The 24,821-nt window shown below is 33.0% G+C and overlaps 1 protein-coding gene across 1 annotated transcript in view; it reads left to right on the forward strand.

Annotated features, from left to right (window-relative positions):
- Positions 1-479: 479 nt before the first annotated feature.
- The window catches only part of LOC142343082 (uncharacterized), a 99,896-nt gene continuing 75,554 nt past the window's right edge, over positions 480-24,821 (forward strand). The window contains exons 1-5 of the mRNA XM_075394769.1: positions 480-714; positions 1,319-2,262; positions 5,910-6,075; positions 7,063-7,380; positions 10,020-10,358. Coding sequence (XP_075250884.1) covers positions 480-714; positions 1,319-2,262; positions 5,910-6,075; positions 7,063-7,380; positions 10,020-10,358 — 2,002 coding nt within the window. The remainder of the gene's footprint in view (positions 715-1,318; positions 2,263-5,909; positions 6,076-7,062; positions 7,381-10,019; positions 10,359-24,821) is intronic.

Here is a 24,821-nt window from a genome sequence, read left to right on the forward strand (position 1 = left end):
GAAAGTTTTTCATACTGTAATTTCAAATGATGAGATGTGTCATTATTTCTGTTGTAGCAAGACTGTACAGTCCAGTGTGATAGTCTCTCAATTGAATTTCGCAGAGAACGCTTTATGCCACTCAATAAGACAGTGCTATAGTGAAAATGAATAACTACTAGTGTATTCATAAGTCCTATTCTGGTATAAAGAGTGAAGAGCTCTTACTAGGATTAACTGCTTTTATCCCACATTTCATTTTCGTTGTATGTTTTTCTTCCTCTCGGCAATTTAATTTTTTGTCGAAAACTCCTTTTATTCAGCACTTCTACATTAACTTGGCGTGTTTAGCGCAATTTTGAGAAATTTTACTGCTTACACCTCAACCCGGGCTATTTACCACAAACATTTCGTGAAAGACTGGGAGCGTTTTATATGCAAAACCGCATCTATGTTGTTTGTAGTTGTTTATTCTTCCTCTTTGATCAAAAAATTTCTGCATGTCGTGTTTCTGTTCAGCTGAGTTGTTGAGCGCAATTGAAGTTTTCAAATGCTGGACCGATTTTGACTGCGATTTTTGTGGAAGCTTGGGAAAGGCATTAGCTGGTTCTTGGATATCAGTAGAGTGCTCAACCAGCATAGAAAAGCTCCCATCGCTGTTTGTGAGGTTGGCTATCAACTCACAGAGTGAAGTGAGAGAGGATCTGTTCATATGCGAAGTCAATATCATCGGAAGTAAGTTTTGGTGCAGCAGAATGTTTAATCCAATGTACAATTCAATACCATAGATTGTATCATTACGTTGCACTATGTACATTTGTTCTTGCGAAAACCACTCAACGATTGCTTTCAAAAACGTATGAGTTAGACAGAAACCAGAGAAGACCTGATTTGTGAAATAAAGGTCCTCGCTTTACCAATTGCGGATTACAAAGAAAAATGGTAAACTAGCTTCGTTCGACATTATGGATCTTGAGAAAATTTGATTTCTAAATCGTTTCTGAAGTAATTATTAAAGAAATTCGAAGAATGGATTTAGGCTAATTGGCGCATTTGTGACTGTTGTTGTGCAAAAAAGTCTTTAAGTGCACGTTATACTCAAAATGTACCTTCCGCAATTTAATGAAATATTTCTATCTGCAGTTGCTGTCATTGAATTGAAAACAGCCACTAAAATGGTAGAGCTAGACTCCTTATATAGACTTTTTTCAAGATTTTCTGGAGTCTTTCCACCGTTACATCAAAATCTTTGCTGAAATTAGTGTATTTTTCATTTTTTACACGAGAAGCCGGGATATATTCTGTTGATCTGTTATTAAACACAAGATTATTTTTTAAGGAAATGTCGAACCTCAGTTGACCCTAATCACCCCCTCTGAAATAACCAGTACATCATTCAAATTAACGTGGACAACTAACACCATCGGATCTAGCGTGAAGATCCAAATTACACCACGTGATGGAGTGCAACCAATCACAATAGAGATGACTGAACTAACAGCCAATCACAAGTTTCAAAATCTGATAGCAGGAACAAACTATGAAGTTCGTTTTGATGCATTTTTAGATAGTTTGAACGGCGATCCAAAATTCGTAACTGTCACAACACACGTGAGCAGTCCAGTAATTGCTGGATATGAAACAGGCTCAAATTGGTTATTCCTTAATGTTGACATAGAAGGCAGATTTGATTTCTTATCAGTCATTTTGCAGCCTGAAAATCATGCTTTTACCAAAATTTATGATGGTGATTTGGCAACTTTTAATTTTTCTGATGTTACTCCTGGCGAAATTTACGCTATTTGCGTGGCTGCAAAATCGGGCAATTTATCAAAAACGGTTAACCAAACTATCGGAATCTCTCCCGGGAAAGTTGAGCTGACTCATCAGGAGATTTTCCCTGATTTGACTTCAATTATGTGGTTCGAAGTTAAAAGCGAAGGAAATTATATCAGCTACAAGATCTTTAATTTGACCGCGAAATCCATAACAGAGAAGACCCAAAATTTTTCATATCGATTTGTGATTAATTTCGATCCTCAATTTGCTGGCTGCACACTTGAAATACACGCGGTGACAAGTTACTCACAAGGTGAAGCAAGCAATTTTTCAATTGGTTTAGCGGTTATCTTGCAGGCCTCCTTTACTCAAATAAATGACCAAATTAGAGTGGATTATGTCGCCAGTGCCGGTGGATTATCTGGACTCATTTTTGAAGTTTTTCCAGACACAAATTCTGGAAAAAGAAATTTTAATTTGGACGAAGATAAAGTGCTCGATAGGGTTGGACTTGGGCTTTGGATTCTTATCAGGGAACTGCTTCCATTTTTTATATATTTTTTACATATTATTTTTTTTCAAATTTTCTAAATCTTGCTAACCGAAAAAAATGCATGATTTCGTGTTGGAAATACTTGCATCAATGTCCCTAAGCTGAAAGTTTGAAAAGGCTAGCTCTTTTCACCATTTGATTGTTTACGTAAAAAAATTTGCAGAAAAATAAGAGAAGTGTCACAACTCTTGAAGATCTCACCTGGTTTTATAGTTTACAAATTAAATCCATGTTTCAGATCCACATTCCACAGTGTTCTCAGCAGTGATCTCACGCTCTGCAAGATTTGATAAAAACTAAATAAAAGCAGTCTTCGGGGATTCAATTCAAAAAATGTGGTTATTTCATTTAAATTTCGGATAAAATAGCTTTTTCTGAACTTTTATACCTATATTAGAACCTGATTGATTCATTTACGTTCGAATTTAAAATACTCAAATCTGATTGGTTAATATCAGCAATATTACTTATCGCGGGAAAAGTGTTTTTAGCTGATCTACCTGACAAAGGACTGATCTAGAGAGCGTACTCAATACCGCAGAGCGTGCGACGCTGAAAGAGCCGTAAAGCAATTCTTACTGGAATGATAGCCTACGTTTGGTTTCTTCAGCCACCTAAAACAAATAACCGGTCTTAAGGTGGTAATTGGCAACAATCAGTTATTTAGAAAATCGGTTCGGCCTCGTTATGTACTCTCAAATCCAGATAGTCTTAGTCTACAACTGCGCTGCGATCAAACTCATTGTTACCCAAAAAGAAAAAAGTTAACGGTATGTTTTAGAAAAAACTGGTTCCGCGTTGAAGCGTTCAATTAGCACAGATAAGCCCTTATAAGTCAGAAAATTTGCGATTTCGAAGCTTGGTCAACAAAGTGAATGGTAGCGTACAAAATCTCATCAGTGATGGAACGTGTATCAGGAATGTATGCAGTCCCCGATTGAAAATTACATATGATGCTCTCCAGCTGCCAGTCTGAAGAAGCGCACTGGGTTGATTGAAACTGCTTTGATACCTCTGTCGGAAGAGTGAGCTTTAAAGCTGACGGTCAGCACTCGATTTTCCATTACATTTTGTTCAAAGGAAAGGAAGTTGGTACCTTAATCAGGCCCAATCATAAGAGGTGCAAGCCTGGTGACAAAAATTTATCGGCTCTCATCACAAGAGAAGTTATGGCCACGGTCGAATTTGGCCTGAACATTTATGATGCGGGTAGATAAACAGGCGAATCCCCAAACTTTTTGGCAGTGCATTTTAAAAACATTTGAAATTGGCAATAGTAATTTACGCCAATATTATTGAAACAGGGAGACTATAAAACAAACAGTTTCTTTGGAAAGTCAGATGTCATTTTTACATAGTCACAGAGCAGATTTTTCTGCACCTCAATCTATTTGTTTTGATTGAACGTATTGTTCATCTTAGTTTCAGTGCTTGACAGTGTTTTTCCACATCATACTTTAGGTATTCAGTGACTTGACGGCATTACTTTACCTGAGTGTACTCAAAAACCAATTTGACAAAAGGGTCGGTGCATACAAGATGTTGCAGTGAATTACACTGAAACTAAATTCACTTAAGCGTTAAGTACGGCTGGAGGGACGAAGCAATTAATTCGATCTAATAAATGTGAGAACATTTGCTACTCCCTATAATGGACTTCTTAAAAAGGAGATCCTTTCTTTCGGTGCAGTTCAGTAGAATTGGTAATGCTGCAGTTTAAAAGAATTTTTTCAAAATTTTAGCTAGCAGTTGGGGAAAGTACGCTGCAATTTCCAGATACTTTTGACAAGTACTAAACCAATAATACGAGAATAACTTTGGAGCGGGATTGTCTGTTTTTCGACAATTATGAAAAAGGACAAGATGTATTCAATAGTTTCTGCACGGTAGACGCACCGTTTGATGTAAATGCCAATGACTCTGTTTAGCGAAAGCGGAAAATTTACATTCTGCGAGAATTGACCATTGGTCCAACTAGTCTATTGCAAACAAGCAGACAATCATGGCGTGCCAAATTTAAATGCAAATTACAATAGGGATTGGTTGCTTATTTTTTGAGTTAGTCCACCGTAAGGCAGTTGTGCTGTTGGTCGACGTAAACACTATATCGATGGAAACAGTAAGGGCACGAATAGTTTCTCCCTCTCCAAATGAGCAGAAAGACGAGTTGCTGGCATTTACAGGTTTGGAATAGTTATAACCTTCACAGGTTCTACAAAAGGTTTTGGCATGTACGAATGCCGGCCTAGGTTTTGAATCGCTCTTGTGACTAAATAATTATGCTTCGAAGTGAAGCCAAAGTACTCAATATATTCTGTGAACTATCGCAAAACACGTAACGTAAGCTCGTCGAATGTTCTAGAGAAGTAGCTTTGAGGTAACATAATTGCAGCAAGCTTTGTTAGCTCGGCTCTCTATGCAGGAACACTGTTGAAACAAGCTTCATGCAAATAGGTCCAGCAAAGAGCTCATCAACCTACTTCTGTCTCGTAACACCCCAGATGTCTGTCAAGAGCAATCGGGCACCATCATTGAAAGGTGCAAAAAGGCCAATAAGGTCAAAGACCTTTGACTCGAGGAATAGTATTAAGCGCGGAGTTAGAGCGCTTGATCATGGGGCACATAGTGCCCCTGCTTCCTACTAATGCATCGTTAGTTTGCTAGCACATGAAGAACGTGCAGTGAACCGTCTGTCGATGAAACAATAACTTTGGGGTTCAATGGATTAATTTGACGCTTTAATCCAATCAGCCGGGTTTGGAACGTTGCTCACAAAAATAGTAACATTGAACCAACCGATATAGAGAAGATGAGCACCCTGAGAACCTTCCCGTCATGTTTGGGCGCACAATCTTGTGAGATTCTTGAACCTGCATGCACTACACATTCATTGTTCAGGTTTTTTTTAATGGTGTGTGCCTATTCCTTCTGATAACCATCTTCCTTGGCTAGTCGTTTTTCAATGGCTTCAATTGTACAAGGACGAAAAACTATTGCTAGGAAGCTAGATGTTGTCAGCAGCCCATAGCAATCCGACGTCGTATCTCGAGGATTTCAAAGGATTCTTTACATGCAACACCACGTAAGTAACCTGGCCCGAGAGTGCAATTTAGAACAAAAGTTTTTCCTAAAAGTACTAAGGTATGATGGCACAGTGGTAGAGTAGGCAACAAAATGCAGCAGGTCAGGGGTTCTAGCCTCACAAAGTATAAAAATTGCGGTAATTTTCTAACGCCAATTACCGCTTTTCTTAGAAGTCAAAAGTCAAGTCTACGCACACAGCTGAATTTCATAACACTTTTCCTATACTGAGCAAATATTTGAGCTGTTGGGTGAATGTTGTCCCCCCTTGTCTTTTTGGGTCTTTTCATAAAGTCTAGATCTCGCCTAGGTTATGGTTTAAACAATAATTCTGGTGTGGTAAAAAAGACGTCAATTTGTTAAAAGTAAGTTTCGATAGCAGCAGTAATAGTAATCAAAGACAGGGTGTAAAATTTTGTCACAAAGATTGCTATTTTATACTGGGTGAAGAGGAAACAGTTCCCATTTCAGAATCAAACCTTATTATCAAAATCTTATTGGATTCTTTTTTCAACAGTGGTTTTTAACAAATCCATACGTCGACTCTGACGATGTAGACGCTACCGTGGAAGCAAATGCAGCGGCTGGGCAGGTCGTTGCCACTATAAAATTATGGATACTTGGACATGCTTCTAAAGTCTACATGGATTTCGAGCCAGGAAATCAGTTCGACAGAAACTTTAGTAAGCATTTTGAAGTATTTTAAATGGTTTGACGCTGAAAAAGATAGCAAATGACAGTGGTTTTTATTACACTTGAGTTATTTTATAGTCCACAGTGAAATGTAACTTGATTGATCTTACCAGGACATGAACGATCTTGTCTACTTGAGATGTCTTAGCCGTTCATGGTTAGGCTAACTTTTTACGATAGATACGTCTTAAGAATATCTTGTCAAACTATTTGACTTCTTCACACTCAAACAAAGAGCTTGCAAAATTGCACATCTCTTGACCTTCTCTCGCTAGGAACCCTAACAAGACCATATCTAGAGATGTCAAGCTTCATTTCACTGAGTCACTAAAACAACCTGTGATTTATAATACCTACAAGCTTTTTCTTTTCTCCCAACATTTTCAGGAATTCAAAAATAATTGTTGGTGGTTCAATTACGGGCAAACCCAGCTGAAGATTTTGCCCAAGAGACGTTGCCCTATTATCCGACTAACTTAGATTGAACAAAGAGGGTACAAAGAGAAACACAAAAAATCCTTGATACAAATGGTTTCGATATTGGTCGCACAAGTGTCTGATGATAGGGCAAACACTAGACTGGTTGTTTTCATTGGGGTAAAGTATGTTGTTTGGTCTGATTATAAAGTAATACAAGACATGATTCTATAATTTACTCATAAAGAAATCAGAAGACGATTTGGTGACAAAATTAGGGCCTTCACCATGTCCATAAAATTCTGTCGCATTTCGTTTTGCCGCAACGAAAACTTATTTCATCGCTAAAAATATTGACTATTAGATATTTTTCATTTACTTTAAGCAGTTTTGAAACGTTCGAATATCGGGGAATTGAAATAATAAAACCTTACCCTCAAAGCTATAGTTTTAGCATACGCGTAAAGATATATCGACAACAGTTGATACGTGCCTATAATGTTCTCTAGAAGTTCATCTGATTCGCCTGATTTATCTGATTAATTTAGCATTAAATTTAGTTATCATAAACGCCATCTTATCAACAATTTATCAACATCTTATCTTGTTTGAAACATTTTTTTTGTCAGCCAACATCACTGAGAGCTGCATCTCAAATAGCTCAGATCCGACCTTGTGGCAATGTACATTCTTCGTTAGAGACGACATCTCCTTCGTGTTCAACCATCTTTTATCAATAACAGTTTTGGGTCAGGAATCCCGTTCTATCTCTTCTGCTACCACTCCGATTCCTGTTACTGATGGACGGCTGCCCTATATTTCTTCAATTGACTTCACAGATTCGGGAGAAGATTTCATCACAGTGGAATATACCGCAGGTCAGAGATGTTATGTTGAGAAAATTATTTGCTTCGGAAGAGTCTTGCTATAAATCTATAAATACGTCTTATAATTACTGGGTCCCTGGGTCGAATTTTTTCGCCCAAAATGATGTAAGAGTGGGGCTGCAATGGGAGGATTTTTTAGGAAAAAGCAGCTCAAAACTCTTACGTATTTTTTGGATGCATTAGACTTCCAACGGGGGTAAAATGGTGTAAGAGTGAGGGGGTAAAAAATAAATTAAGCCCCCACTCTTACATCTTTTTGGTCCATCAAGTGTTGGGGGGGGGGGGTAAAATGATGTAAGAGTTTGTGGGTAATTTCTCCATTACCGCAGAACTCTTACATCATTTTATCCCATTTGACAGACCAAGAAGATGTAGGAGTGAGGGGTTAAATTGTATTTTACCTACTCACTCTTACACCATTTTACTACCATTGGAAGCCTAATGCAGCCCGAAAAAGACGTAAGATTTTTGAGCTGCATTTTCTTAAAAAAATCCTCCCACTGCAGCCTCACTCTTACATCATTTTACTCCCTCAGAACAAATTACCCCCAACTCTTACATCAATTTACCCCCCTTGGCAGCCCCGCTCTTAGCTCATTCTACGCCCTCTGACCAAATAACCCCAAACTCTTACACCACTTTAACCCCCTTGGCAGCTCAAATCTCACCTCATTTTATCTCCTCTGATCAAACTAGCCCTCACTCTTACACCATTTTACCCCCTTTGGCAGCTCATCTCTTAATTCATTTTACCCCGCTGAACAAATTACCCCCTCACTCTTACACCTTTTTACCCCACTTGGCAGCCCAGCTCTTACCTCATTTAACCCCCTTAACAAATACCCCTCACTCTTACACAATTTTACCCCCCCCCCCCCCCACTTGGTATTCCAACTCTTACATCATTTTATCCTCTCTGAAAAAATTATCCCCTCATTCTTACAACATATTATCCCCTTTGTCAGCTCAATTCTCACATCTTTTTACCCCCTCTGCACACCTTATCCCCAACTCATGCACCACTTTTGCCCCCCCCCCCCCTGGCAGCTGAACTCTTACCTTTACCTCATTTTACCCCCTCTGAACAAACTACCCCCCCCAATCTTACACCATTTTAACCCCCTTAGCAGCCCAGCTCTTCGATCAATTTACCCCCTCTGAACAAGTACCCCCTCACTCTTACACCATTTAACCCCCCCCCCCCCCCTGGCAGCCCATTTCTTACATCATTCTACCCCCTCTGAACAAATTACTCCCTCACTCTTACATCAATTTTAGTCAACGGAGGTAACTCCTCAAAATCCTCCCCTTGCAGCCCAATGCAGCCCACTCTTACATGGTAATTTTAATAAGGGGGTAATTCCTCGAAAGTCCTACCATTGCAGCCCATTGTTGCCCACTCTTACTTGGCAATTTTAGTCAGGGGATGTAATTTCTCCAAAGTCCTCCCATTGCAGCCCACTCGTACCTGTCAATTTTAGTCAGGGGAGGGTCATTCCTCAAAAGTCCTCCCATTGCAGCCCATTGCAGCCCAATCTTACATGGCGATTTTAGTTAGGGGGTAATTCCTCAAAAGTCCTCCCATTGCAGCCCATTGCAGCCCACTTTTACATGGCAATTTTAGTCAGGGTGTAACTCCTCAAAAGTCCTCCCATTGCAGCTCATTGCAGCCCACTCTTACGTTACAATTTTAGTCGGGGGGGGGGGTAATTCCTCAAAAGTCTTCCCATTGCAACCCAGCTCATACATCATTTTACCCCCTCTGAACAAACTACCCCCACACTCTTACATCAATTTACCCCCCCATAGACAATTTACCCCCCCCCCACTCTTACAACAAAATGGGAGGATTTTAGGGAGGACATTCGACCCGGGTCACTCACGGTGTCTTTCTCATTGTAGCCCCTTCACAAAATTATGACCCTATTAAAAAATTGTTTTTAGTAATTTTGCGGCGGGGGGGGGGGGGGGCTAAGTTATGACCAAGCGGATAAGCTGGGGCTATATTCTGAAAGACCCGTTTTAAGTACATTTCATTTTGTCCTTCGTTTTTTTATCCGATGGAATACTTGATCCTTTCTTAAAATGTCAGATCTCTGCACTGCCAGAGTCTAGATTCTATAATGCCAGATTTTCATAAATACTGGTCCAGATACTCAAAGCGTCGGCATTTTATAGAATATGGCAATAGCTGCTGCTTTTATAATGGCTATGTGGCTGTGATGAAGTCACTGAGAAAAAATGGCTTTAATCAAGAACCGCGTAGCTGTTCGATATAAGTTGAAGCTACGAAGTGAATTCAGCAGTATCTTAATTAAAACACGCAAGTTTTTTGCTAAAAACTGGATTTGCCAGGCGGTTCTCGATAAACAACAGAAATTTGCATTGGCTTCAAGTCGAGTCACGTGACCTATAATTGAAATACGCTACCTGAATGGTTTAAAATTCCGAAAGTTAAAAAGCTAGGAGTTCCTACAAAGTTGAATTCCATGAACTTTCGGCATTTTAAAACTTTTCTAACCTCACTTCGAAATTCTGACTTATATTTGGAACAGCTTAGACTTATATCAGAGGTATATAAACTTTGAAAAAGTGACAGCCATTGCCATATTTCCTACTTTGCATTCCAGGAAATGAATATGACGGAGTTTACTTTGAAATAAATCCGGACCCCGATCCCGGGCAACGCTACTTCATCAAGGGAGAAGCGGTACTGCTTAGCAACGTGTACCCAGGCCGTTTGGTGAAATTTTCGGTTACACCCGAATTCTCCGGCATCAACGGCACTAGCTTCCTCACGCAGTTCCCAACCAAGGCACGGGTCGGTTTTGATGCGGTCCAGCGCATGATTGAGTTGGGGGTTCGGTCAAGCGATGACGTGTACATGAGGATCACTGTGCCATTTCAGGGCGACTTCGTTAGTGTGTCGTGGAATTCGTTTCCTCAATTGACTGGCGTTTCTTCTTTAGGTAAAAAGAGTGTCTATTTTTACAAAACTGGATAGATTCGATATTGCAAATTGAAAAAACTTTGCATTAGTAATTTAAGAATTGCATTATTTTAATTAAAATAAAAAATGAACAATAATATAAAGCAAAAAAGTTGTTGGGCTGCGTTCAAAAAATGTATTTTAAAGCGTATGCTGGATGCTGATTTGAAACGGAAACGTCGCAAGTCAAAAATTCTCCTTCGTCACGAAAAATCTGAAGTCGACTTTTGAATCCAAAGTATAGTCAGTCCCATAAAGTTGCAACGCTATCGAACGTTTTAAAGGTCAAAGTTCAAATTTAAAACATGCAGAGATCATCATTTCGTTGTTCACTTGCATGTCGAGAGTTTTTCGAACGTTCGATTGCGTTGCAACTTTATTGGACTTACTATATTCAAGAAACGGCTTTTAACGCCAATCATTAACGTGCCGTACATAAGATGTTCAACATAACATACGTCAACATAAGTAATTCAAAGTAGCAATGGCGGCAAAAAAGATAGACAAGACCTCTTATTCTTTTGCAGGCCAAAAAAGATCAATTCGGTTCAAAAATGACATAATCTGGCCTTGCCTTGTCTTTAAAATTCAACTATTAAGTACGTTTTATCATATTATAACTTTATCTCTAAATCATATTTGCCTACCTGGCGCTGGTATGGCTCATTTCTGCTCTCAAACTAGTCGTTGCTTAAGCCTAATGTATGTTGCTTAATATAAATGTTCGCTTACTTTGCATTGCCAACACACATTTTTTAAAAACGCCATTGTTAATGTCATCATCAGTGGTCTCTTTTTTTTTTTGAAAAAATTGAGTTTTTGTAAAAAAGAAAAAAATGACAATATTCATTACTTGTAGAAAAATGAAAGGAAACTTCTGATCTATTCTTAGTATTCGAGAGTTGTAGGAACATAATATAAAGTTTTCATTGTTGGTAAAACTGAAACAGAACATAATATAAAGTTTTAATAGCGGGTAAAACTGAAAGACAAATTGGTGCCAGTTGAATTTTTTTTGTCTCACTAAACAAACATCAGAAAAGTTAGAACATCAAAATCAGAGCCCATAGTTGTGTTCGACAAACAGTATTCAAATGCTTTTTTGGTACCCATTCGAGTTCTGCGTTGCACAATTTCCGAATCTAGAAAAAACTAGCAAATCGAGAAAGCTACTAATACAATTGCACAACAAACTCAGGCAATACGTTTTTCAGCCCTTCATTCATCACTTACAAGCACATGAAATGTTCATGTTAATATTGTGATGCCTTAAAATGGTAGTAGTGGGAAAAAGGTGCTATTCCACCACTTCCTAATTGGAATATGACTAAATACCACCTTTTTCCCACTACTCTATGTATCTACTACTTGCTTATACCGCCATTTTATTCACTACTATATATTAGCTCTATATTCAATCAAATATCAATCAAAATAAAAAAATCAATCAAAATCAGTCATTATTTTATGAATTACTCTAAGAGTGATTTTCATTCTTGATTTATTCTAAATCTGGTATTATTTAAGAAAAAGGTCTAAATCTAAAATATCAATAAAACCCAAAAACTACATGACGAATAAATTTAAAGAAGAAGAATTAGCTTCTTGTATATTATACTTATAAACATGCTCTCTGAATTGATTTCTAGTACGACCATATCTATATCTATGAAGATAAATACATAGTCTACCTTTCCTATTTCTAAATCTATATAGTGATCCATGTTTATAAACATTACACATACTACATACTAGATATTGATCAGGATCAGAATAATGATATCCCAAATGTTCTATATAATCTTTCACTTTAACCCTATTTTTACATACATAACAAGAATATTCTAATTCGTTACAATTATTACAACGTTCTTTCCAAGACTTATTTTTACACTTATCACAATTCATTTTTCACTTTCGACAAATTAATTTTTCCAAAATTTTCCCTAAATAAATACATCATGTCTCTATCAAGTAATACTAGTGTCATAAACTTCTGCGATGTCTGTAATTTATCCTTTGAAACAAAGAAGGGTTTATACAGGCATCAATCATACGATCTCAAACATAAGAAATTATTGGAGAAAATGTCTGAGTCTGAAGAAGAAGAAATCTCAGAGAGGGTGTATAATTCGGATGAAGATGATTATATTATTAAAACTAAGACCAAAACTAAGGATATTATTAAAACTAAGGATATTATTAAAGCTGAAATTGAAACTGAAACTAAAACTGAACCATGCTGGGTTTGTGGCGATAAGTTTAAAAATCAGATAGGTAAAAAAACTCACATGAATAAACACTGGAGAGAAAACGTTGTCTTAAACGATAATTATAATATTAAATCAAGCTTTAATCAAAGGCAGTTATATATTACTAAATCTAATGGTAGTTTTATCAAGGATATTAATGAACCAGTAGATTACATATTAGACGTGTTTAAACCATTTCAATCATATAAATATAAAGTTACTGCCAACTGCTTATATAAGAAGAGAGACTCAGAAGCAGAAAAGACTACTAATATAAACTTTAGAACCGATGAATATATGGATGAAGATGATCGACTGAATCTAAACCAATGGCTTCATCATGTTAGAGAAACGTATGAGGGTTACGGCTACAATTGTGAGTTTATTAGAATAACAGACATGCAAATAAATATAAAAGGGACTAAACCATCATTAGGATCTTATACTGAACTGCCACCAGGTCTAAGAGATAAAACAAAAGCGATTTTAAATATTAGAAGTAATAAATTTAACTGTCTACGAGTATGTATTACAGCCGCATTGCATCCTGTAACTGAACATGCAACTAGAGAAAATAAGTATATTAATAATCTAGTCGATGACTGGGAATATAATGAAACTGCATATGATTATATAACAAAAATCCAAAATAACTATAATATCAATATTTGGTTTTACAGACCTTCGGTGTAAAATTTGGACAAAATGTTAGGATCCTAGTCTGGGAAGAACACTGTGCCCTAATTAAAAACTTAGAAGTTTTACTAGAAAGACCTAAAACCAAACATGCCAAGTTCTGGTTTTGTGATAATTGTACCTATTGGTTTAGTTCTCAACATAAATATGAAACTCATGAATGCTGTGTCCAAATCAAACCAAAGATTGTTTGTCCTAAGTTAAAATAAATTAAATTCAAGAATCAACATAAACAACAAGAAGTGAATAATGTTATATTTAGTGATATTGAATGTTACATGAAAGGAACAGATGAAAAGATTGGTAGCAAAACATATAAGATATCTGAACATGTACCTATTGCTATTGGCTATAGTTGGCATAGCGAAGATGAAGTGCTTAGCAGAGATGAAGTATATAACAGATCAGTGAACCTGCTTCGTAAATCGTAATTGGGTCCAGACTGCATCAAAGATTATGTTAGAGATTTATTAGAAATAGAAACAAAACAAAGTGTTAAGATAAACAAAGCAATCATATTTACAGAAGAAGATAAAATGTATCATGATGCTAATGATATATGCCACATTTGTAATAAAAACTGTGTTAATAAAGTTAGAGATCACTGTCATCAAACATGTAGATATAGAGGTCCAGCATGTAATATTTGTAACTTGAACTATAAACATCAAAACTTCATTCCAGTAATATTTCATAATGGTAAAAGCTATGACTTCAATCCATTATTTGATGAGATATTTAAACAAAATAATAGCAGGAGAAGAATTGATATCTTACCTAGTACTAATGGTAAAGCTAGAATGTTTAGAGTAGGCATATTAAAGTTTATAGATAGTTACTGTTTCTTGACAATGTCTCCTGATAAAATAGCAAAGGTTTACAACATAAAAAATAAAACATTATATCCTTATGAATACTTTAAGGATGAGAATAGCTATAATAATAAACTAGGTAATCTATCAATTCAAGACTTGAGATCATCACTAACAACTAAGTTACCAACTCAAGATGAAGTAGATGATTTTAATAATTCTAATGGTAATAAAACAGGTAAAGAATTAAGATTAGAATATATGGAAAATGATATATTCATATTAGGACATTGCTTCAATCTATTTGTTAAGTTAAACATGAATACATATAAACTCAATCCTCTACATTATATTAGTCAACCAAGCTACAGCTTCGATTGTTTCCTAAAACTAAGTGAAGTTGAATTAAATACAATACAAGATGAACAAATGCTAAAAGGATTCATTGGTGCAATGAGAGGTGGTTTTTGTGGTGTTATGGGTGATAGGTATATTAGAAGTCAGAGTCAGAATCAGAGTCAGAGGTCTATCTGGTACATCGATGCCAATAACTTATACGGTCATGCACTAATGCAAAAGCTACCATATAAAGATTTTGAGTACTCCAATACAACTCTAGATGAAGTATTAAATAGTTCAGATGATAGTGATTATGGCTATTGGCTTATCTGTGATTTAAAATATACTAATGAATGTAAAGACAGAACTAGCAACTTCCAACTACTACCCCATGGAAGAGAAGTAGAGAATAATGAACTGGGATACAAACAAAGACCCCCCAACTTCATCAAAAAGCAAGAAACTAATATTAGATCAGAATAATGAATATGAATACCCAATACACTATCGGATGTTAAAATTTGTTATTAAGATGGGCATAGAGGTTACTAAAGTCCATAGAATAATTAAATTTAAACAAGAATATATAATTAGAGACTACATTGAATTTAATACTAAAATGAGAGCTGAAGCTAAAACTGAACCTGAGAAAGATATATTTAAGTTATTGAATAATTCATTGTTTGCTAAAATTTGTGAGATTCCATTAAAGTATATAGAAGCTAAGATTCTAACCGTTGATCATGGAATACTTAAAGCTGTTAGTAAACCAACATGTAAAGATGTAATTAGACATGAAAACTATACTCTAATAGAATTCTATAGAAAGTAAATACAAAATAATAAGCCGATTTATTTAGGATCTACAGTACTAGAGCTCAGCAAGCTTCATATGTATAAATTCTTTTATAATGTATTAAATCCTTCGCTTAAAGATCTAATGTTACACTACATGGATACGGATAGCTTCGTGTTAAGTTTTAGCGAGGGCAATGTCCACAATGAGCACATGGATTTGAGTAATCTAGATAAACCAATAAAAACTAATAATATGATACGGGGCAATATTAAACACGAATTAGGTAGTAAGGTTATAAAAGAATTCGTGGTATTAAAACTCAAAACATATAGTATAAAGAACTATGGGTCAAAAGAGAAAGGAATAAAGAAAGAAAGTAATGGAAAGCACGAAGAATATTATAGTGCTCTAATAGATAACAAGGAAAGGATAGTAGAGGAAAGCAGGATTCAAAAAGTAGGAAGTTGTATGGCCACTATTAAGATAAGTAAAAGAAGTTTAAATAATTTTGATGATAAAAGATTTTATGTAAATAATATAAAAAGTTATCCCCTAGATGAGAACGTGTATCTATTCAAAAGAGATCTAATAAATAAAATCTGCAAACGGACTGCATCATCTGTGGCAAGCCAAGCAGGTTCCCTGATTAAAAATACTACTTTAGAGCTATTAATAAAATTAGGGTTAGATTTAAGTAAAGAATCATTAGAAGCACTACTCTGGGAACCAGCTCCGCTGATAAATAATATTAAAGAATTAACAATTAAGGAAGATAGAAAGTTTATTGAAACCGCTATTAGATTATATAATAACCTACCTACTTAATATAATAATATTTTTAAAAATATAAGAAATGACTAAACTAGATACACTTATAGAATTCAATAATCTAGAAAAAGAAAACAGAAGAAATAGATTCGAAGATAAATTAAAACAACAAGAATATTATGGTGAAATAAATGAGTTATTTGATCCTTTAACTGAAACTTTAAATGCGAACAGTGAACACAATCTAGCATTAAGTGAACAAACTTTAGAGGCAAAAGATTGGCAAAATCAAGAGTTAGATAAACAAACTAAGATGATCCAGCAAGCTGGCCTCCAGTTTAATGAAGCTTTAATGAAGTCCAATGGCAAAGCTGTAGAGGAAACTCGAGATAAACCACGACTTTTAGTAGATAAAGACACAGCTCAAATTATTAATTTAAAGTCAGTTCAATCTAAACATCAATTAAAGTTAAAGTTCGGAAATTTAGATATTGGTGAATTTGAAATGAACGGTGTTACACTAATTTACCAAGAAAATGCATTTATAGTTAAGGATAATATATATGAATTTTCAGATGTGTTTATGAACTTTCTTACTAACGCAAATAAAAAATATGGTGAAATCGTTGAAGATGAAAACAATATTAAAAGGTTTTTATTTGATATTGGATATGATTTAGGAAAAGGGGATAAGAAAAGTGCTAGATATAGAGCAATGAAAAGTATAATAGGGGTAAAAGATGATGTATATGGTAGGGGATTAAATAGCAACCCTAACCAACAAAGTCGCCACTACTACGTGGACCCAAATAACTTAATAGAAAGACTAGAGTTATTAATACTAGAAACAAAAGCTGGTCATGATGGATTATATGATGAAATTCTAGATATATCTAAGCAATTATTATCTATGAATATTATTAATCAAGAGCAACTAGATAATTTTGTTTTTAACTATTGTAAATGAATAATGATGGAAAAACAAGAACAACAACAACAACAACAACAACAACAACAACAGCAACAACAACAACAACAACAACAACAACAACAACTATTAGCTAAAGAAGTACTCAGTCCTCAAATAACAAAGTTTAGAAGAGAACGAATAATACCATTATATAAAGATGAAACATGGTCAGCTGATTTAATTGATAAGTAATCTCTAAGTGAATACAATAAAAATTATAAGTTTATATTAACTGTTATAGATATATTCACATAATATGCATGGGCTATTCCATTGAAAAATAAATCTGGTTTATCTATAACTAATGGTTTCAAACTAGTATTAGGTGAACATCCACAGGATGGATCTGAAATTCGAAAACCAGAAAAGTTATGGGTAGATAGAGGTAGTGAGTTTTACAATAAAACATTTAAATCTTTACTTAAAGAATATGAAACAAATCTATATTCTACTTATGGTGATTTAAAGGTTGTGTTTATAGAGAGATTTAATAGAACATTATTACACACAAATAATAAACCAATGTTCATCAATGGTGATGGTAATTGGGTAAATATACTAAATGTTGTAGTCAAAAAAGATAACAATAACATTCATTCAACAATTAATATGACACCTGTTGATGCTTCTAATAATCCCGATAAGTTTAAATACTCATTCATTTATAGGAATACTAAACCTTAACTTAAAGTTGGTGATTACGTTAGAAATGCAGATAAACGTAATATATTCTCTAAGGGATACACTTCTAATTGGAAAAGAGAATTGTTTAAAGTTAATGAGATTTTAAAAACGCAACCACCAACTTATAAGATAGAAGACATGAATGGAGAGATAATAGAAGGTAAATACTATGAACAGGAACTATTAAAATCCGAGTTTGACTTTGAATCTAATAATAAGGTTTTGGAATCATTAGGTATAATTCTGTAATTTCTGTAAACAAATACAAAGATGACAAGAAATAGATTCAATCAAACTAAACATCAATCAACATCAACATCAACATCAACAAACAACTTAACACTAAGTAAGGCTCGTGGGGTTATTCCTAGAAGATAATGATAATATTGATATGAAGGATACCTATAAAGTTACGAATGTACATCCTCCTACAGATGAAAAAAATGTTGTTAATAAAGAGTATTGTGACAATAACTTATTATCCTCTTCTAATAAAATAGACATTTTAAGTAGAAACATAACTGAACTAAGAAAAGGTGACTTTGATAAAGTCACAACTAAAACATTAAAACTAAATGAAACACAAGTAAATGAAGAACTAATTAAAGAATTTATTAAATCAGCAAATGAAGTCACAAATACTGTTAAGTTTTGCAATAAAGTTGCCGCTGATACTATCTCTATTTATAATTAATTAAAACTAAAATTTGATAATAATAGTTTAATCAGAATATTACTAACATACATTTAGATGATATCTTTACTAACGGTCTAAGAGAATTGAAAGAATACAATAAATCTCTTAGAAAATTTATAGTACACTATATAATAGCTATATTTTTGCAAAGTATGTTAGTTGATAATAAAGAGAAAGCAAGACTTGAGATGCATTATGGTTTTAAACAAGAAGATATAATGAAAGCAATAGAAAGTTTTTTTACTAATGAAAATAAGCGAAGCTATGACGGAGTCCATGAGTCAACCAACAGCACCGAGTGAGACCTTACTATATACCAACTTGTCAACCGTTAATGAACAATACATAAATGAAAAAATTCAAGCCAATAATAATTTTAACAACAATATTAACATTATAAAAGATTTTAGAAATTATTATGAAACTGAAACTAATAACTATAATAAGAAGTTAAGTAGATATAAAAATGATATTAACATAGCTGAGATAACAGAAATAGTATTATCATCTATAGCAACAACTGCAACAACAACATCAGTTGCATTAACAGGTAAAGGATTACCTTAGTCTATACCAACAGCTTTTGCTACAGCAACTGTTTGTGGTTCATTATCAAAAACAATTAATACTAAAATAAGAAATAAAATTATAAAGTGTTCACAAATGTATATTTTAAGTAAACAGTTTAGCGACAAGTTTAATAGACTATATACTAAATCAATGAAAGATAATAAAATAGATAATGATGAGTATAATGAATTAATTAAGTTATATGAGGATTATAAGAGGAACAAGAAAAACAAGCTGAGTATTTTTTTAAACTAAAGATAATAGTGTTTAGTAATAAAAGTATGTTTAGTAATAATAATATTAGTATTAATATTTATCGATAATCATAAACATAATAAAAATATAACCATAATCATAATCATAATCATAAATATAATATAATCATAATCATAAAGATAATCATAAACATAATATAATCATAATCATAATCAAACAATTATCTCTTCTTTGTACCTAAGTATAAACCTCTTCCTTTTTGTACTACCTTTATACCTTCACCAGTAGTTGCAAATTTAATTAAATCAGGTGTGGCTGATAAAGCAGCTCTAGAGTTTCTACTTGCAGCTGCACTTCCTATCTTACTTGCTATTTCTAATGCTCTTACTGGATTATTAGCAACTTTCTTTCCGAAGTTAACCGTAGCTTTACCAACAGTTTTAAAGAAATCTTTCAATCCCTCAGCTTCTATTGTTGCATCAGATACTGTCATTGATTTATTCCTTCTACATTTAGTGCAGGATCCTCTTAACATTTTAGTACCTTTTGAGGTAATAGCTCCACTTAAATTATTAGTACCACTATAATGTCTGCCACCAACACAAAATGAATTAGTTTTGAACTTGTTTAAAAGACTCATTTCTATATATAAAAAATAATGGAAGTCGAAAAGTATAATCCCCTTGTTCTTATTAAGACTAAGCCTACGGGTTCAACCCGCGAGCGTAGCTCGAAGCCCAGGGTTAAACATAAAGCCAAACCCAAACCCCAAACTAAACTTGAAGTTAGAGGCTTAGCTCAAGAGAATAAAAAGAAATTAGATATTATTTAAGCTAAGGGTTTTGTTAAGAATCGTGGGAAATAATTTCAAGGACTATAGTTATAATTATAACTATGACTGAATTATAACTATGTTTTTAATTATAACTAAGACTATGTCTATGATATAATATCAACCAATTTGTTACCATCACTATTCACACTAATAACCTTTCTAGTTAATACTAATGCATGACATATATCATCTGCAACTGCAGCACTAAATTTAAAATTAAGTTGTATTGGTTGTGGGCCTATATGATCACTTTGATATCTAGTATCGAATACATATATTCTATAATTACATTTGAATGTTCTATGATTTATATATGGTTTTATGTTATGTGGTAGCCCATTATAATCTTTATTAAAGCTAACAATCTCTTTAAAAGCCTCATTATAATTATTGGTACCATAATTAATGTTCATTCTATCCTCGGGATAAAACTCACTACCAATCTTACAATAACATTCAGTAACATTCATTATATCAAATGTATTTGCATCATGAGTTTGTTCATTAACATTATTATTTTCAAAACCAACTATTATATATTGCGGTCTTTCCATCACACTTTCCATACCAAGATCAAACAAGAAGTTAGTAGCATTGGGCACATTCTTATAAAATGTCTTTCTTTCATAATAGCTAAAGTCTACATTAATCTTTTTACTTAAACCCTTTTGCACAATAATTCTATTATCATTACTAGGATCAATACTAGGCACACACCATGAATATCTCTAATTTCTATATTACCATCATTAGCAACTGCACCAGGATTAGCATTAACTCTAAATAGAGCTCTATCACTATTATTTCTTTTTAATATTAGTTTAAATCCAAAACCATATATAATCTTTTCTAAATCATTTACAAAACCAAATAGATCACTCATCTTAATCATCATATACATATGACCTCTATGTGCAGCAATAAGGTCACCTTTAAGTTGACTATCTCTATTGCCCTGATTTCTAACAAAACCACTCTCATATTCATCATCAGTACTAGTTAATAACTTATACATCAATAGATTAGGATGACAATGATCTATATATTCAATAGTCCTACCACCACTAGTTTCAAATTTAACTGAACTAAACAATGCCATCATACCATAATTAACTAATCTGATATTAGCATCATTAGCAAATACACCACCAGCATCATCTGATTTATCAAACTCTATCTCTAGATATGAATCACGCAAATTTAAATGATTCTCTTCTCTATTGAGTATGATATTAATATTAGTATTGATTGTATTCATTGTTGCTAGATTATTTGGTTTATACTTTATAATCTTACATTTGTGTATATCATTATTACCACCATAAGTTGCATCCTAATTGAAATCCATTTTTTTAAGTCAAAAAATGACAGACAACTTAATTCTATATGAACTACAAAAGATACATGATGCTTTAACTAAAACTAAAGATGAACGTACACTTAACTTTAGAATGATAAAACCAACAGAAAAATTTAACTTTAGTTAACTTATACTTAATACAACAGAATTAAGTTTAATTAGACTATCTGTTTATAATTCGGTGTTTAATGTGTATAGAGGGAATAATCAGTTTTTGTATTCTAATTACAATATTAACAAAGTAATTACACCAGCTGCATATGAGTTAACTGAAATAGCAGAATCAATAAAAGAAGAAACTAATGGTAATGTTATAATAGAACGTGATAAGAATACAATGAAAAGTTTAATGGAAATAAAACAAGGGGCAATTAACTTTGACATAGAAAATTCAATAGCCCCATTACTAGGATTTAGAAAAATAGTTTATAAAAAAGGTAAATACACATCTCAGAAAATTGTGGATATTATGGGTTTTAGTACTATTAACATTCATTGTAATGTGATATCTGGTGTTAAAGATAATGGGAATAACACAGACATACTATATACTTTTACTCTAACAGAACCACCAGGTTACTTGATATATATTATACCAACTAAAATCTTGTATCAAAATGTAACTAAAGATAGAATAGAATATATAGAGTTTCATATTAAAGATGAGCATGGAATACCTATAGACTTTAATGGTGATGTATTAAGTTTTACTTTACTATTGATATAAATATAATTATAAATATAATTATAAATATAAATATAAATATAAATATAAGTATAAATATAACTATAAATATAACTATAAATATAGATTGATCAATTTGAAATAATATTTCTCCCATAAAATATGTTTAGTACTAAATGTGACAGTTGTAAAAATAAACCATGTAGTCAATGTTGTGATTGGTGCTTGGGTAAACCATTCCATTGTTTTATATATAATAAAAGTGTAACTAATAGAGAAAAACAAGAACACATGCAATATCATTATTATGATAAACCGGAGGACATGCTCTGTCATCTGCCAATTTGCAAACGAGTGAAGCTCGTGGTTAACCAAACAACTTCGTTGAGCAGTTTCACTGATCCTAATTATACAGCTAAATCATGTACAATTGCAATCTGTCTATAAATAGTAGCTTAGTTATTCTCATTTAACTTATACTACAAAACTCTCCGATCCCAATTAATTCTTAGTTTACCATTAATATTTTTGATTTTTAGTTATATCAATGACAATATAATTATATGGCTCTTTCCATACCTTATTACATATATTAGCAAAATCATTATAACTAAGTTCAATATTATTAAAGAAATCTTGATATATCGATGCTAGGACTTTATCTCTCTGTTCAAATAAAATAAACAGATTACAGTTCTCTCTAACACTCTGCCTATCCAGAGAAAACAGGTTTTGATTAAGATATATCATATTGCAATTATTATGTCTACCTCTACAAAAGTATTCATTAATAACTGGTTCTTTGGCTCTAACATCATCGAATATCATTATTTTCTTTAAGTCTTTGGGTAGTTTATCAGGAGATGGTAAATCTTTTATATCTTTAAAAAATTTTTATATTGCTTTTGGGTTTATTCTTTCTAATCCATTGTATTGATCACCAGTAGGACCAATGATGTATAGCTTATCAAAATATATACTAGCTAGAATTAGTTTTTTTAATAAGAATGCCTTACCACATTCACTAGGACCAGATATTATACATCTAATGTTATCTGGGAATTCAGCTTCAGCAATTATATCATCATCATTTAGCCATGATTGTAGATCATCATTTATATAAACAGAGATGTTGTTATTAGGACTATTGTTATTAGGCTTACCCTTTTGATGGGGCTTGGCTTGCCATGTTTCACCATGTTTTTCATCAAATAAATCTGCCAAGCAGGTTCCCTGATATATAAAATTATCTTTATCAGTATCATTATCATTATCAATATCATTATCATTATCATTATTATTATTATTATTATTATTATTATTATCATTAACATTATCATTATCATTAACAATATCATTATCATTATCATTATTAGTAAAGCTAATTCGTAGATCATTATCTTTATCATGAACATTCTCTTTAACACTATCTTTATCTATATCATTATCATTATCATTATCATTATCATTACTTTTATCATTATCATTATCATTATCATTAACATCATTAGCAAAGCTACTTCGTAGATCATTAACATTAACATTATCATTAATATTACAACCTAAACAAAAACACTCATTATATATTCCCGGATATTTACATTGATTAATTAGAATATTCAAATCACTTTTATTTCTAAATCCTCTATCAATAAGAAAGATCATGTATAAACAATAAGCCCCACAATAAGATTCATCATATTGTTGTATTCTTTCATTAGAGCCTATATCAACATATTCTTTTAAAAATAATAGAGGGGTCTCAACACCAAAACTATCAAAGTAATATGTTGGACCACCTTCTCTTCTTATAACTAAAGCCCAATATGTACCTTCAGTTGGGTGTAGGTTGACAATAATGTTGAAGTTAGGTTCATTAATATTATCTGGAGTTTCATCTCTCATCACTATTTCAATTGGTGTTAGACTTATATCTTTACCTATATCTTTTATTCTGATATCGCTTATAGCACTATTATCAATATTAAATTTATTATTGAATTCCTCAAAAGTTAGGATAAGCATTTTTATATATAAATTTTATATATAAAAATGGATATAGGCGGTATAGTTTTTTTTCTCCTTATTATAATTGAAATTTGTTATATAATTTATGATTCAATATCAAGTAAATAAACAAAACTAGAAGAAAGTTTTGGTGGATTTATGAATAGGAGTCTAGTTAGATTTGAAAATGAAAAATCACCATTACATACTATTGTTTATGGCGTAATTGGTACGGGCAAAACATATTTTATTAGACAATACTTAAAATTATACTCAGTCCAAAACCAAGATCTGCGAAGCAGTTTCACTGATCAAAACCAAAAGCAAGACCAAAATCAAAACCAAATCCAAGAACAAAACCAAGACCAAGCTAAAAATATAGTATAGTGTGTAAAGATGACAGAGACTGGATAGATCCTGAGTCTAATAAGTTTTATACTGGGTTTAATAAATGTGATATAAATATAATCACAAAAAATAATATGCAAAAATTTCAAAATTGTGTAATAGTACTTGATGATATGGGTGATAGGTTAAATAAGGATATAGCTTATTATTTTACTGAAGGTAGACATTATAATATTCAAATGATTGTAATGTGTCATAAACCAGCTCAAATAATTAATACAGCAAGAATGAGTGGGGATACTATTTATTTAACAACGTATAATGGACCTGATCTATTTAAAAACTTTAACGAGATATATAAATGTGAACATTACTTTAGTAAAATAATTAGTGAGTTAAATAGTA

This window comes from Convolutriloba macropyga, chromosome 7, assembly GCF_964194025.1.
Source record: "Convolutriloba macropyga chromosome 7, txConMacr16.3, whole genome shotgun sequence".
NCBI classification, from domain to species: Eukaryota; Metazoa; Xenacoelomorpha; order Acoela; family Convolutidae; genus Convolutriloba; species Convolutriloba macropyga.